This window comes from Coregonus lavaretus (assembly GCF_964263955.1).
Source record: "Coregonus lavaretus genome assembly, contig: HAP1_SCAFFOLD_8803, whole genome shotgun sequence".
Taxonomy (NCBI): domain Eukaryota; kingdom Metazoa; phylum Chordata; class Actinopteri; order Salmoniformes; family Salmonidae; genus Coregonus; species Coregonus lavaretus.
The window spans coordinates 1-15000 of NW_028161316.1; the positions used below are offsets into that span (position 1 = coordinate 1).

Consider the following 15000-nt stretch of genomic DNA (forward strand, 5'->3'; position numbering starts at 1 on the left):
AGAGAGAGAGAGAGAGAGAGAGAGAGAGAGAGAGAGAGAGAGAGGAAGAGAGAGAGAGAGAAGAGAGAGAGAGAGAGAGAGAGAGTGAGTGAGTGAGTGAGTGAGTGAGTGAGTGAGTGAGTGAGTGAGAGAGTGAGTGAGTGAGTGAGTGATAGAGAGCGAGAGAGACTGAGTGAGTGAGTGAGAGAGAGAGAAAGAGAGAGAGAGGAGAGACGAGAGTGAGTGAGTGAGTGAGTGAGTGAGTGAGAGAGAGTGAGTGAGTGAGTGAGTGATGAGAGAGAGTGTGAGTGAGTGAGTGAGTGAGTGAGTGAGTGAGAGAGAGAGAGAGAGAGAGAGAGAGAGAGAGTGAGAGAGAGAGAGAGAGTGTGAGTGAGTGAGTGAGTGAGTGAGAGAGTGTGAGTGAGTGAGTGAGAGAGAGAGAGAGAGAGAGAGAGAGAGAGAGAGAGAGAGAGAGAGAGAGAGTGTGTGTGAGTGAGTGAGTGAGTGAGAGACTCTGAGACTGAGAGAGAGACACTATACAACAGGGACAAGAAAAGAGGCCGCAATCAGCCTTCTGACCCGCATGCACCTGCTGGGACTCTTCTCCCAGTCCAACCACATATGCGGCCCTTGAGAGAGAGAGAGAGAGAGAGAGAGAGAGAGAGTGTGAGTGAGTGAGTGAGTGAGAGAGAGAGAGAGAGAGTGAGTGAGTGAGAGAGAGAGTGTGAGTGAGTGTGTGAGAGAGAGACTCCCTCTATCGAGGCCTATATCAACGTGCCATAGCCCATGGGGCGCCAGCCTCCATAGCGCCAGCCAGACACCAAGACCCACAGACACAAAGACCGAGCCGAGTCACGCTGCGGAGTCAAGCAGGTGAACAATATATTAGTAGAGACAGCCAACCTACCTACCTACCTACCTACCTACCAGAAGGGAGGGGAAGACAACACACAATCTCACTGTGTAGAAATAGTAGCCTACAAATACAACAACAACACACACACTGCCAGTGCACAAAAAGTACTAATACACACACAGTGCAAGTAAGCATGTCGTAGGACAGTTTATACCATGTGGATCCTGTACATACGACGAATACAACTTGAAACTTGAAGTACAACTCTCGTCTCAGCCAGGCCTCACAGGTGTATGTGTTTTAAGGTCCCCAAAAGAGCACTTCTTTAAAACACCCTGGACCACAACAGGGGACCCCAAACCATTTGATTCCCTTGCCAGACATCTCGGCTCACTACACAACAAGTGCTGCTGGCAATCGGATGCACTTTTAGCCCATTTAGGAGACAAATAGCACAGGAAAACCAGTGCGCACCGCTCCACCCGACAGTCCAACGGTGAGATTTTGAGCGAGTCGCAACAAAATGCACGGCCCTTCCGCGGCCCACATGACTTTATTCTGAACGGAGACAAGTCTGCTCGCTGGGCCGTTCGCTTTTGGAGCAAAAACACGGCTCCGTCGGTGACTTTTGGGCCGATATAGGCGAACAGAAAACACAAGTGAAAGAGCATTTGGCCAGCCCAGAGAAGCCGAGCTGGTTGGCTTGAGTCTACATGGTTCTCATGTCGCGTTTAAGGCCAGCCCCCTGCTCGGTGTGGAGCTTCAATAGCGCAGAACAGCGTCTACAGCAAACTACTCCTCGCAGACCGTGTGTGTGTGTGTGTGTGTACCGGACCAAACGACAGACAGACATGGCAGAAGTCGCACCAGCACCCGCCGCCGCCGCGCCGGCAAAGGCACCCAAGAAGAAGGCAGCAGCCAAGGCCAAGAAAGCGGGACCCAGCGTAGGCGAGCTCATCGTCAAGGCTGTGACCGCTTCCAAGGAGAGGAGCGGCGTGTCCCTGGCCGCACTCAAGAAGACGCTGGCGGCAGGCGGCTACGACGTGGAGAAGAACAACTCCCGCGTCAAGATCGCAGTCAAGAGCCTCGTCACCAAGGGTACCCTGGTCCAGACCAAGGGCACCGGTGCATCCGGCTCCTTCAAGCTCAACAAGAAAGCCGTCGAGGCGAAGAAGCCCGCCAAGAAAGCCGCAGTCCCCAAAGTAAAGAAGGTGGCCGCCAAGAAGCCCGCCGCGGCGAAGAAGCCCAAGAAGGTAGCAGCCAAGAAGGCCGTCGCCGCAAAGAAGTCCCCCAAGAAGGCCAAGAAGCCCGCTACACCCAAAAAGGCCGCCAAGAGCCCCAAGAAGGTGAAGAAGCCCGCCGCAGCGGCCAAGAAGGCAGCCAAGAGCCCCAAGAAGGCTACAAAGGCAGCCAAGCCCAAAGCCGCCAAGCCCAAGGCAGCCAAGGCCAAGAAGGCAGCCCCCAAGAAGAAGTAAACCTATTACAAACAGTGTTCTACTCGACACATGTTGTACCACAAAAGGCTCTTTTAAGAGCCACCCACCTCTTTCCATAGAAAGCGCATTGATTTCCATGTACTACCTGTCGTGGAAAAGAAATTACGCACACTAGGCTACTTTTACGCACACAACATTGTCCCACTCTGGGTGTGTGCGAAGGGAGAGGCATATAATAGAGGGCCAAAATGGCTCAGAAATTCGACCTCACGAGTGCACCCTCACCAGCCATTTTTATATATGAGCCACTGGGCTATTCCCGTTCAGAGGCAGGCTGCTGTGATGTGTTACAAGTGCCATGTAATAACAATAACAATACTATAGTGGCTTCGAATTGAAACTCACGAGTGCACCCTCAACAGCCATTTTTATATATGAGCCACTGGGCTATTCCCGTTCAGAGGCAGGCTGCTGTGATGTGTTACAAGTGCCATGTAATAACAATAACAATACTATAGTGGCTTCGATTTCAAACTCAAGAGTGCACCCTCACCAGCTGTTTGTTTCCCATTTGGAGAGAAATAATGTGTGGATGTCATTTCGGACATTTTGGCGCTCACGCGAAATGACACAAAGTAACAAAGTCGGAGGGAAACAAAGTAGCCTCTCACTCGCTGCCTGTGGGTGGGAACCGGCTTAGGGCTGTCTGTCTGTCCATCTGTCTGTCCCTCGCTCCAATTGGATAAGGCCACACCGGCCCGGTGGCCAATCGTTGCCTCTTGTGGCGAGGTATATGTACGGCTCTCGAAGTGGCGAGCGGCTCATTCAGACTTTCTGTGACTTTCTCAAGCTACCAATATGAGCGGAAGAGGCAAAACCGGAGGCAAGGCCAGGGCGAAGGCAAAGACCCGTTCATCCCGTGCTGGCCTCCAGTTCCCCGTGGGCCGTGTGCACAGGCTGCTGCGCAAAGGCAACTACGCCGAGCGTGTGGGCGCTGGCGCACCAGTCTACCTGGCCGCCGTACTCGAGTACCTGACTGCTGAGATCCTGGAGTTGGCCGGCAACGCTGCCCGTGACAACAAGAAGACTCGTATCATCCCCCGTCACCTGCAACTGGCCGTCCGTAACGACGAGGAGCTGAACAAACTGCTCGGCGGTGTGACCATCGCTCAGGGTGGTGTGCTGCCCAACATCCAGGCAGTCCTACTCCCCAAGAAGACCGAGAAGGCAGTCAAAGCCAAGTAAATTCGCTACTGCGACTTCAACTTGACTACTCAACCCCCAAAGGCTCTTTTAAGAGCCAACCACCTAGCTCTCCAAAAGCGCAAAGTACCTTTCTATGACCGCAATACATTGAGTGGGTGTATACACAACTATTTCGACATTCTGTGCCCACATGAGGCCTTGCATGAACAACAACACCTACTTGGCCTCATTTGCCATAGCAGGCTAGCATTAGATGATACGTGCCTATAAGCTGTCACTCTTGACTTTGGCGACTATTATTGCGCGTAAAGGGCCGGCGGCGTCCTATTGCGCATAAAGGGCCGGCGGCGTCCTATTGCGCGCGCACCGGGAGTTTGAGTTCTATATCGTGGAGCTCCGCCCCATAGGGGAGCTATGCTCCTAGTGGTTTACCCTCTGCCCTAGGGCAGAACAGCCTGAAGCAAATTTATGCACACACCTACAGCCAATAGGAGTACAGGTGTCCCTATATAAGGAACCCCGTTCCCTCAATCTGCCTCCCATTATCTTCAGCGACTGGACTAGAATTGAAGAAGCCATAGAAGACTCAGGAAGATCTCGTCGTTGATATCCAGCCATCAACGTCTTCCTACAATGAGCACACCAAGCTTACCCATAGGGTAAGTATTTAACAAAAGCTCTTTTCAGAGCTCAATGTCGCTGTTCCCCTTGGCGGCTGTCACCCCCCCCCCGACATATGTTTCGTGGGTTGAGGGACACAGCATGCCAGGGACGGCCTCATTAATCCCCCACTATGCGCCAGCTGCGCCCTCCTTTTTTGAAGGAGTGGAAGCAGCGTTGGGCATTTTTAGGGAGGATATTCCTCTTGAGGATGTGCTATCAATGTTAGTCTCAGCTCTGAGGCATCATCTGAAGGCACTGACTCAGGAGATGACAGGGCTATTGGGGAAGAAATGAATATTCTATTGGAACAATTCATTACACTGACCCAGATGTTTAACACCCCTTTTCCTTCAGGAAATTGTGAGGTCATTACATCCCTGGATGATGACGCCACAGCCTCTCTGTGCTCTGAATTCTCAGGTCTCATTGAGTGGGCTGCTAAACAGCGGGAGATTAAGCTGCCCCCCATTCCCTCCAACCCGGAAGTGGATATGAGGAAGGGCGGCCGTTACTCTCGCTACAGCTTGGCGTCAGACGGCGGCCTCCAGCAGCAAGGGAGCGGGCCTCGCCCCCCCCTGCAGCGCCAGAGGTGCCGGCGAGAGAGGTCATTAAAGCGTCATCCTGGCATCACCCGAAGGGCGGCCAGAAGAGACGCCGTTTATGACAGGCGAGGGGGAGAGAACGGAAGACTGCACAGCGCCTGCTGTGACCGAGCCCACTGTCCCCCCCCCCACTCTACCGTTGAGTGTATGGAGGAGAATGTTTTTTGTTGATGTGTGTAATAAAGAGTTGGCTCTACTTGACACTGTCAAGAAAGAGCCCCTTTTCCATAATACATCCGAGAGCGTTCGACCTTCCTCACTCTCGCTCTCTCTCTTACCACTATGAGTGCAGCTCAGCCCACCATGGTGCGTTGCTGAATGCACACATAAGGCAGGTATATAAAAGGTATTAAGTGTACCTTATAGGACCTCACTTTACAGACTCCTAGGAGTGCCGTAGTGAGTGTCTCACATAGCAGGCTGCAGTCTCAGCCAGATAATGGCATGATGACGCGACCGCTATCCGGGACGGCGCTCTGTCTCAGGCTAACGCCTCAGTCAGTGCAGTTCAGACCCGTGCTGCGTTCACGGAGGGCCTGATTACTACGGTTACGGGCGTAACCACGTATCGGCGCCCCCGTTTCTCTCAGAACGCGCTGATAATAACCACATTGGGGGTGGCGCACTATCACAGACTAAGGTCTCTGTTAGTACGACCCAGACCCATGCTGCGTTCAAGAAGGGCCCGATTACCACGGTCACGAAGGTGCCCAGTGTATCGGCGCCCCCACCTTTTCCTGAACGCGCCCAGGCTCACCACACTGAGTGTAGTTCAGCCCACCAGAGGTGCAGAGCTGAACGCACACAGGAGGTGAAAGGAGGAATAATACCTAGACACGTCTTGGTTTATCTCAAAGAGACCTCACATTACAGACTCCAAGGAGTACTGTAGTGAGTGCCTCTCATAGCAGGCTGCAGTCTCAGTCAGGAGACATGATGACGCAGCCGCTAGTTGGGGATGGCGCACTATCGCAGACTAAGGTCTCGGTTAGTGCGATTCAGACCCATGCTGCGTTCACGGAGGGCCCGATTACCACGGTGACGAAGTTTCCCAGTGTATCGGCGCCCCCACTTCTTTCTGAACGCGCTAATACTCACCACACTGAGCGTAGTTCAGCCCACCAGAGGCGCAGAGCTGAACGCACACAGGAGGTGAAGGGAGGAAAGATACCAAGACACTGTCTTGGCTTATCTCAAGGATACCTCACATTCAGCAGGCAGCTGTCTCTGTCCCAATGTGACATGAAGACGCAGCCGCTAGCCGGGAATGACGCCTTGCTGCAGGCTAATGCCTCAGTCAGCGCAGATCAGACCCGTGCGACGTTCACGGAGAGCGGGAATACCAGGGTTACAGGTATAACCAAGGTATGGACGCCTCCGGCTTATTCTGAACGTATCAATGCCCATGGCTCTGAGCGCAGCTCACCACACATTGAGTGTGTCGTTGAACAGCCGCTTAAGACCAGTAAAGAGGCATTGTGGCACCACCGTGTGGTATCAGTCAGAGATCACACCTTTCAGATTCTGTTGAGTTCTGTAAAGGATAAGTCTCATGCTAAGCGGCAGTCTCAGTCAGACAATGACATGATGACGCAATCGCTTTCCGGGAAGAGCGCTCTGTCTCAGGCCAGTACCTCAGACAGTGCAGTTCAGACCCGTGCTGCGTTCACGGAGGGCAAGATTACTGGAGTTACGGTCGTAACCAACGTATCAAAGCCCCCGACTCACCCAGAACGAGCTGATGTGTCCTCTCCCTTTCAAAGGGGGCCCGCCTTGGGCTATTCCACCAACCCAGTGCTGGGGAATAGCGGCGGCGAGGGCCATAGAGGAATACAGGTCCTTCCTACTGGACGCACCACAGCTTCGTGCGCACCCGCTTTCTCTGCATTGCTGGCAGTGGCGTCGAAGCTGTACCCTCTCACGCTGGCTAGAACAGACGTTAGAGAAGGGTTATGCCCTCCAATTCCACCGGACCCCACCCCCGTTTCGGGGAGTGGTGGAAACGGTGATGAAAACGCCGGACAAAGTAGCCGCTCTGATGTCAGAGATCACGGAACTTTTGGCGAAGGAGGCGGTCACAGTAGTTCCCCGAGAGCAAAGGAACAAAGGGCTCTATTCGCCTTATTTCCTAGTGCCCAAAAAGACGGGGGGAGTGAGGCCGATTTTGGATTTACGCATTCTAAACGAAAGCATAACCAAACGGCCCTTCCGAATGCTGACGACAAAACGTCTACTGGAATGTGTCCAGAAGGGAGACTTTTGTACAAGCATAGACCTAAAGGACGCATACTTTCATGTGCCGATTCAATCTCGCCACAGAAAGTTTCTGCGGTTCGCCTTTCAAGGGGTGGCGTACGAGTTCACGAGGATGTCGTTTGGGTACGCCCTGGCACCTCAAACTTTTTCCAAATGTGTGGAGGCGGCATTGGAACCGCTGCGTCGTCAAGGGATAAGGATATTAGCCTACCTAGACGACCTGCTGGTTCTCGCCCCGTCAGCAGAGCTGGCGTTCATGCACACGACACAGACAGTGATTCATCTCACGCGTCTGGGGTTCGCTGTGAATTGGAAAAAGAGCGCACCCTGGCCCAGTCATCAGATAGTCTACCTGGGACTACAGCTAGACACTGTAATGATGAGGGCGCGAATTTCGGACCCTCGAAGGGCAGCATTGGTACTAGCCATGAGGAAGTGTCGTCCGAATCACACAGTAACGGCGCTATCGATCATGTCACTTTTGGGTCTCATGTCGGCAGCCCACTCTGTGGTACCGCTGGGGCTTCTGCACATGCGCAGAACACAGCGGTGGTTCGCCCAACTAAGACTAGACCCAGTGCGTCAACGTCATCGGTTGGTGGTGGTTCCTCTCTCGCTAAGAGCAGACCTGGACTATTGGAGGAACCCGTGCGTTCTCACGCACGGAGTCCCGATGGGCAAGGTGTCATCCTACATTCCAGTGTATACAGATGCCTGTCTAACTGGATGGGGAGGGACATGTCAGTCTCAAGCGATAGGTGGTGCATGGCCTCAATCAGGTCGGCACATAAACCTCTTGGAGTTGGAAACGGTTCGACTGGTTCTGAACCACTTCGCGTCTACCCTTCGGGGTCGCGATGTGTTGGTTTGGTCAGACAACCGGACCACAGTAGCTCACATAAATCGCCAGGGAGGGGTCAGGTCTCCTGCCCTCCACAGGGCGGCAGAGGAATTGTGGCTGTGGGCTCACAAGCACCTTCGCTCGTTGAGAGCAGCGCACATTCCGGGCTACTTGAACGTAGGGGCAGATCTCATGTCAAGAGGGGGTCCTCGAGACGACGAGTGGTGTCTGCACCCAGACATTGTTCTCCAAATTTGGAAACAATTCGGGAGAGCCGAGGTGGATCTGTTCGCGTCACGTGTGAACGCGCAGTGTCCCCTATGGTTCTCCCTGAGACAACAGGACGAGCCGCCATTGGGAAGAGACGCGTTCGCGCACTGCCCGTGGCCGAAAGTTCTCCTGTATGCATTCCCTCCGCTGTCTTGCATTCTCCCACTGCTAGCCAGGGTGAGATCAGAGGAGCTAACAGTGATACTGATAGCGCCCGATCGCCCGGGGGCTCCGTGGTTTGCAGAGATGAGTCAGATGTTGATTGTGCCACCTTGGACAATTCCACATCGACGAGACGCGTTGAGCCAGGCGGGAGGCTCGATAGGGCAGTGGCCCATAATCGGTCAACCACTGAAGGCTTGGTTCCTGAACGGGACAGGTTGAGGCGCCGTGGGTTATCTGATGCAGTGATCAGAACCATACAGAGCGCTAGGGCCAGTTCCACTTCCAGGATGTACATGAGCAGATGGAATGTTTTCTCACAGTGGTGTAACACACAGGACGTAGACCCCATGAGCTGTCAGGTAGAGAGTGTGCTCTCATTCCTGCAGTCTATGTTTGATAAGCAGAAATCGCCCTCCACCATTCGAGTGTTTGCAGCGGCAATTTCAGCTGGTCATGAAGGGTTTAACGGGAAAAACCTGTTTAGTCATCCATTAGTGAAACGTTTTTTATTGGGAACGCGACGGCTTAGGCCAATGCCTAGAGCTACGCTGCCCCGATGGGATTTGGCTTTGGTTCTCGAAGCGCTATGTAAGTCGCCGTTCGAGCCATTGAATCAAATACCCCTCAAAATGCTGTCTATCAAGACGGCGCTGTTGCTCGCCTTGACTACCGCTAAGCGGGTCAGTGATTTGAGTGCACTGTCGACGAGACCCGACTGCCTTGCCATTAATGGCGATTTGAGCAGAGCGGTGTTACGTCCCAACCCGGCATTTGTGCCGAAGGTTATTAACAGTGCATATAGATCACAGACCGTGGAATTGTGGGCTTTTTATCCCCCTCCCCATGGGGAGAGGAGTGAGAAAAAGCTGCATTGTCTGTGCCCAGTACGCGCTTTGGCGTGTTACGTTGAGCGCACAGCAGCGATTAGGTCATCGCCTCAGCTGTTTGTGTGTCACGGTGCGGCTGCATTGGGTAGACCACTTTCAAAACAGCGATTGTCTCATTGGCTTTGTGAAGGCATTGAGACGGCGTACGAGGCGGCGGGGCAACAACCGCCTCAGGGTATTAAGGCGCATTCCACTCGTGGAGTAGCAGCTTCTACTGCCCTCTTCAGAGGTACAGAGGTAGTGGATATTTGTAGAGCGGCGTCTTGGTCGACACCGTCTCCTTTTATTCGTTTCTATCTGTTGGATATGTCTTCTAACTCTTTGGCTCGATCTGTACTCAGCGTGGCTGAAGGGAGATCTTGAGAAAGAAACAGAGAAAGAAAGCAGGATTGTGACCATGTTCATAAATCCGCTTTTGTTAGAAGTAACATATTTGGATGGACATGTTTTCCAACTCTTTAACTCGGTCGGCTTTCAGCAGAGCTGAAAGGCGATTTTGAGATGAAGGGAGTAGACAAAGCAGGACCTTGGACAGGTTCCAATCAGGTCCGCTTTGGTGAAGAAAACTTGTCATGGTATCAAGAATATTGAGGCACGGCTATCTGCTAGTACAGATTAGCATGGCTTCTATTCTGATGATCTGCCCAATAGCCATTGCCATTGTCATTGAGCTAGATGGGACGGGTCCATAACCGATGACGCGGTATATTGTGACGCCCTAATGGGTTTCTTAGTTGCAGTACTGCGGGAATTGGTTGCAGCCATTGCTGGGCTTGACCTTTTTTCATTTTTTAATGGAAAGTGTTAGGCTCGGCAGGGAGTACATTTTGGAGCGTTTCGCTCCGCCTTAAACCACTAGGAGCATAGCTCCCCTATGGGGCGGAGCTCCACGATATAGAACGATTAGTTACCGGAGTGTAACTCCAGTTCTATGAGTGGAGCGGAGCCCCATAGGACTTAAGGCCCTACCGACCCTCTCTAGTCTCGCTGAAGATAATATCTCGGGAGGCAGATTGAGGGAACGGGGTTCCTTATATAGGGACACCTGTACTCCTATTGGCTGTAGGTGTGTGCATAAATTTGCTTCAGGCTGTTCTGCCCTAGGGCAGAGGGTAAACCACTAGGAGCATAGCTCCCCTATGGGGCTCCGCTCCACTCATAGAACTGGAGTTACACTCCGGTAACTAATCGTTTTGGAGAGGCCGGGCCTCCCGTCCAATGGCCAACGGAGGAGGCCTGCGAAACGGGCCAATCGGGGTGGTGGGGAGATGGTGTCCAATCAGCAGGCGCCACTGCCGGCTTTATAAACTTCACATAGGCATTTCGAGGCTATACTCCCGACTGTCAGAGCAGCGCCATGGCCAGAACCAAGCAAACCGCTCGCAAATCCACCGGTGGCAAAGCCCCCAGGAAGCAGCTCGCCACTAAGGCTGCTCGCAAGAGTGCCCCGGCCACCGGCGGTGTGAAGAAGCCTCACCGTTACAGGCCCGGCACCGTGGCTCTGAGAGAGATCCGTCGTTACCAGAAGTCCACTGAGCTACTCATCCGCAAGCTGCCCTTCCAGCGCCTGGTGCGAGAAATCGCCCAGGACTTCAAGACCGACCTGCGCTTCCAGAGCTCCGCCGTGATGGCCCTACAGGAGGCTAGCGAGGCTTACCTGGTCGGCCTGTTCGAGGACACCAACCTGTGCGCCATCCACGCCAAGCGGGTGACCATCATGCCCAAGGACATCCAGCTGGCCCGCCGTATTCGCGGAGAGCGCGCATAAATGAGGATGACCTGAACTCGAATATCCCCCAAAGGCTCTTTTAAGAGCCACCTCCATATTTCCATCAAAAAGGCACAATTGTTCCATGTATACACGCACCTCTACATTAGCCACCATGTATGTTGTTCACTAACACGTCTAAAAGCTACGTATTGCACCTTTTTAGTTGCCTGAAGTCTAGCTTCAATGTTTGTGTGTGTATATACACAACCATCTGGCATCATCCACTTCCTTTGAACTATATAGTAACACAGTAAAATGCTTTACAAAGGAGGGGAAAAAGAAACGAGTGATAATATAGGCCGAATAGTAACAAGAATTGTGTTCAGATGAATAATTGACACTATTAGTTGTGTGTAATAATAGCCTTGCATGCAGTCCAGAAAAAACATTGCATGCCAACTTACTTTGAAAGTCCCATGTTGCAGTGCTGCTGAGAGACTCATGCAGAGGCCCAAACTTTACAATGGAGCACGGAGGCCATCTTGTGGTTAAATGTGGGTACTGCACCTCATGGTGAGTCCCTTTCAGCATTTGCTCTTTAGGCCAGCGTTTCCCAAACGCGGTCCTGGGGTCCACAAGGGGTGCGCGTTTTGCGTTTTGCCCTAGCACTCCACAACTGATTCTAATACTCCCAGCTTGATGATGATGAGTTGATTATTTGAATCAGCTGTGTAGTGCTAGGGCAAAAACTCCCAAAATGTGGCCCGAGTTTGGGAAACCCTGCTTTAGGCTAATACTAGCCTATTAGGATGACTTGGTTCGATCGCTTTAATGGCAACTGCTGAACTCTGGTTTCACTAATTACTTGTCCCAGGTCACCATTATGAATCCAATAGCAAAACAAATGTTTCAAAATAGCTCAATAGTGAAAAAAGGCCAGGAAATGATGGGTTCTCAGCAATATTTCACCAACAACCAATCACTATTCACGCATAGACATTAGGATCATCAACAAATATTCCTAAGTCATACTACAAAAGGGTTGTAACGAAATGGATTTGTCTGTTCAATGCAAGTTCAACGTCAAAGAAAAAGTGCATCACCACAACAAACGTGTCTTTAGATACACTGTAAAAAATGACTTTGTGGAATGTACTCAAGCTATTACAGTCAACAAAAGCACACGTCATATTGTTGAGTAGATCTTTTTGCTTGTTTTTATGAGTAGATAAGCTTGAGTAAGTTGAGTTGATGTGGTCCAATACATTGAGTAAAGATGATAGAGACGTAAAAAGGATTATATTACGTTGATTCGACTCAAATAGACATTGTGTTATTTTACCTGAATGATTCATCCTATTATGTATTTAGACCAACTTACTTTGGATTCACTCAATCACATCCCTTAAGAGAAAAGGTATCCGGACACCGGGAATCCATTTATTTAAACATCAACGGTTTGCAAAACATCTGTTATTATGAGTTGACAAATTACGTAATTGCAATCAACACTGCAGGTAAATCATGATTGCTGCAGGTAGGCAACACCGTAGAAATAGGAACTACAACACTAACAACAAGTGACATTTACTCCTGATGTACTGACTGACCTGTTGCAACCTCTACAACCACTGTGCTTATTATTTGACCCTGCTGGTCATCTATGAACGTTTGAACATCTTGGAGAAAAATGTGTGAAACCACTGCCTATATGAGGAGCTGTCGTTGTTTGTTTTATTACCACATACTTATGGAAATTGCACCGGTTGAGAGATGATGGCTCTCTTGTGCCTACGGTGAAGGGTACTTCTGATCCAGCAGGTGGTGCTAAGATCCCTCCCTATATGACTTGAATGATGAGTTGATTTATTCCTTATAGCTCCTAATGATTTTAAGGCCAGTGTTGGCAAACATTACTTGTGCTCCAGCAGGTGGCCATGACATCCCTCCCTATATGACTTGACTGACCAGTTAGTTGATGGACTCCTTATAGCTCCTAATGATTTTAAGGCCAGTGTTGGCAAACATGACTTCTGCTCCAGCAGGTGGCCATGAAATCCCCCCCTATATGACTTGACTGACCAGGTAGTTGATGGACTCCTTATAGCTCTTAATGATCTCAAGTGTCTGTGTTTTTATGTGGTTAGGAGTTTTGCTCACTGCGTGTCCCCCTTCCATTTCAGTGTTTCCCAACTCCAGCGGTAGAGTAGGCTACCCCCAACAGGACCCATTTTTCTTGTAGGCCTGGACAGCCACAGCTGATTGAACAACCTGTCACCTAAATTACCAAGTCCTCAATGAGTAGAATCAGGTGCAACAACAACAACAACAACAACAACAATATGAGGAGAGGGACACAGTGTACTAGCTGATCTCCCAGTTGTCACAGTTTGGCCTTGTGTTCCACATAGCCTATATCAGTATTTGAGTATGTTTCCCGCGCACGTTAGTTGCTTTCACGTCATCTTTGAAATCGCTCCTCCCTAGTCCCCTAGAACGAGCGCCCTCCCCTTTGCAACGCCTCCGAACATATAACAGAGGCGCGCTTTCTGTGCCGCCGGCCTCAATCAGGTCGACCAAACGCAGATAATAGCGCACCGCGCACCGGCGCTGAAATCATTCATTCACTTGAACTCAACTAGCGAACACACCATGTCCGGAAGAGGCAAAGGCGGCAAGGGACTCGGAAAAGGAGGCGCCAAGCGTCACCGCAAAGTTCTCCGCGATAACATCCAGGGAATCACCAAACCCGCTATCCGCCGTCTGGCTCGCCGCGGCGGCGTGAAGCGTATTTCCGGTCTGATCTACGAGGAGACCCGCGGTGTCCTGAAGGTGTTCCTGGAGAACGTGATCCGTGACGCAGTCACCTACACCGAGCACGCCAAGAGGAAGACCGTTACCGCCATGGACGTGGTCTACGCTCTGAAACGTCAGGGACGCACCCTGTACGGTTTCGGCGGTTAAACCCACTCTCTTCGGAACCTCAACACCCCGACTCGAACCCAAAGGCTCTTTTAAGAGCCACCCACATCCGCTTAAAATGGGCCCATTCCATGTAGTGTTATATATAACAAAAAATGTTTAGTATGCAATTTAGTAAGAAAGTATGAGCCACTTCGAGTGGACAGGGAGTATTAATTAGAGGATTCTAATGTCCCGTCCACTTTTAGCGCACAGAGGGAGGCCTATATCTGACAGTGGCAAAGTGTAAGAACGTTATTATTTTGGGTCAAGCAATAGTGGAATTTGGACAACATAAAGCCACCACGAGTCGGTAGACGTGGCTCGAAAAGAGGGGGACAGCGCGCACACACACACACACAGTCCAAAATGGAAGCCCTATGTCTGACGGTGCCAAAGTGGGCAATTCTATCACCAGCATTATTTGGCACAACAATCGTGCCATTTGGACACCTATTAAAGCCCCCCTTTTGAAACACACAATTCCCCATCGGTCACAGAGCATAGGCTATAGAGAGGAGGGAGGGAGGGAGGGAGGGAGGGAGGGAGGGAGCAAGCAAGCAGGGGAGTGTCTACGGCCGCTGACTTTGCTTAGCTTCCTCTTCATAAGACGGGTAAGCGCCCTTCACCCCCTCATTCGTTTCTGAGAAGCAACGAGACATCATCATGCCCGAGCCAGCAAAGTCAGCGCCCAAGAAGGGCTCCAAGAAAGCCGTCACCAAGACCGCAGGGAAGGGCGGCAAGAAGCGCAGAAAGTCCAGGAAGGAGAGTTACGCCATCTACGTGTACAAAGTCCTGAAGCAGGTCCACCCCGACACCGGCATCTCCTCCAAGGCCATGGGAATCATGAACTCCTTCGTGAACGACATCTTCGAGCGTATCGCCGGAGAGTCCTCTCGCCTGGCCCACTACAACAAGCGTTCTACCATCACCTCCAGGGAGATCCAGACCGCGGTGCGCCTGCTGCTCCCCGGTGAACTTGCCAAACACGCCGTGTCCGAGGGCACCAAGGCCGTAACCAAGTACACCAGCTCCAAGTAAACAGCGCATTTGGACTGCTCTACTAACCCAAAGGCTCTTTTAAGAGCCACCCACTCTGTCAGTAAAAAAAGCAATTCCATCGCCACCGAATGAATGCGTAGGTAGGCTGCGTTACATTGTATCATT

General features: G+C 51.5%; 4 protein-coding genes across 4 annotated transcripts; all 4 read left to right on the forward strand.

Moving 5' to 3' along the window:
• Positions 1-1686: 1686 nt before the first annotated feature.
• On the forward strand, positions 1687-2310 carry LOC311120823 (histone H1-like; the record flags this gene model as incomplete). Its single annotated transcript, XM_084195394.1, has 1 exon — positions 1687-2310. One exon carries the CDS (start codon positions 1687-1689, stop codon positions 2308-2310), a length of 624 nt encoding a protein of 207 aa, XP_084051520.1.
• An 819-nt stretch (positions 2311-3129) lies between these two features.
• Positions 3130-3516, forward strand: LOC311120824 (histone H2A; the record flags this gene model as incomplete). The annotated part of the gene is made up of 1 exon (XM_084195395.1): positions 3130-3516. The coding sequence occupies one exon, from the start codon at positions 3130-3132 to the stop codon at positions 3514-3516; it is 387 nt and encodes a 128-aa protein (XP_084051521.1).
• A 7002-nt stretch (positions 3517-10518) lies between these two features.
• On the forward strand, positions 10519-10929 carry LOC311120825 (histone H3.2; the record flags this gene model as incomplete). Its single annotated transcript, XM_084195396.1, has 1 exon — positions 10519-10929. One exon carries the CDS (start codon positions 10519-10521, stop codon positions 10927-10929), a length of 411 nt encoding a protein of 136 aa, XP_084051522.1.
• Positions 10930-13524: 2595 nt separating this feature from the next.
• LOC311120822 (histone H4) lies at positions 13525-13836 on the forward strand (the record flags this gene model as incomplete). Its single annotated transcript, XM_084195393.1, has 1 exon — positions 13525-13836. One exon carries the CDS (start codon positions 13525-13527, stop codon positions 13834-13836), a length of 312 nt encoding a protein of 103 aa, XP_084051519.1.
• Between the last annotated feature and the right edge of the window lie 1164 nt (positions 13837-15000).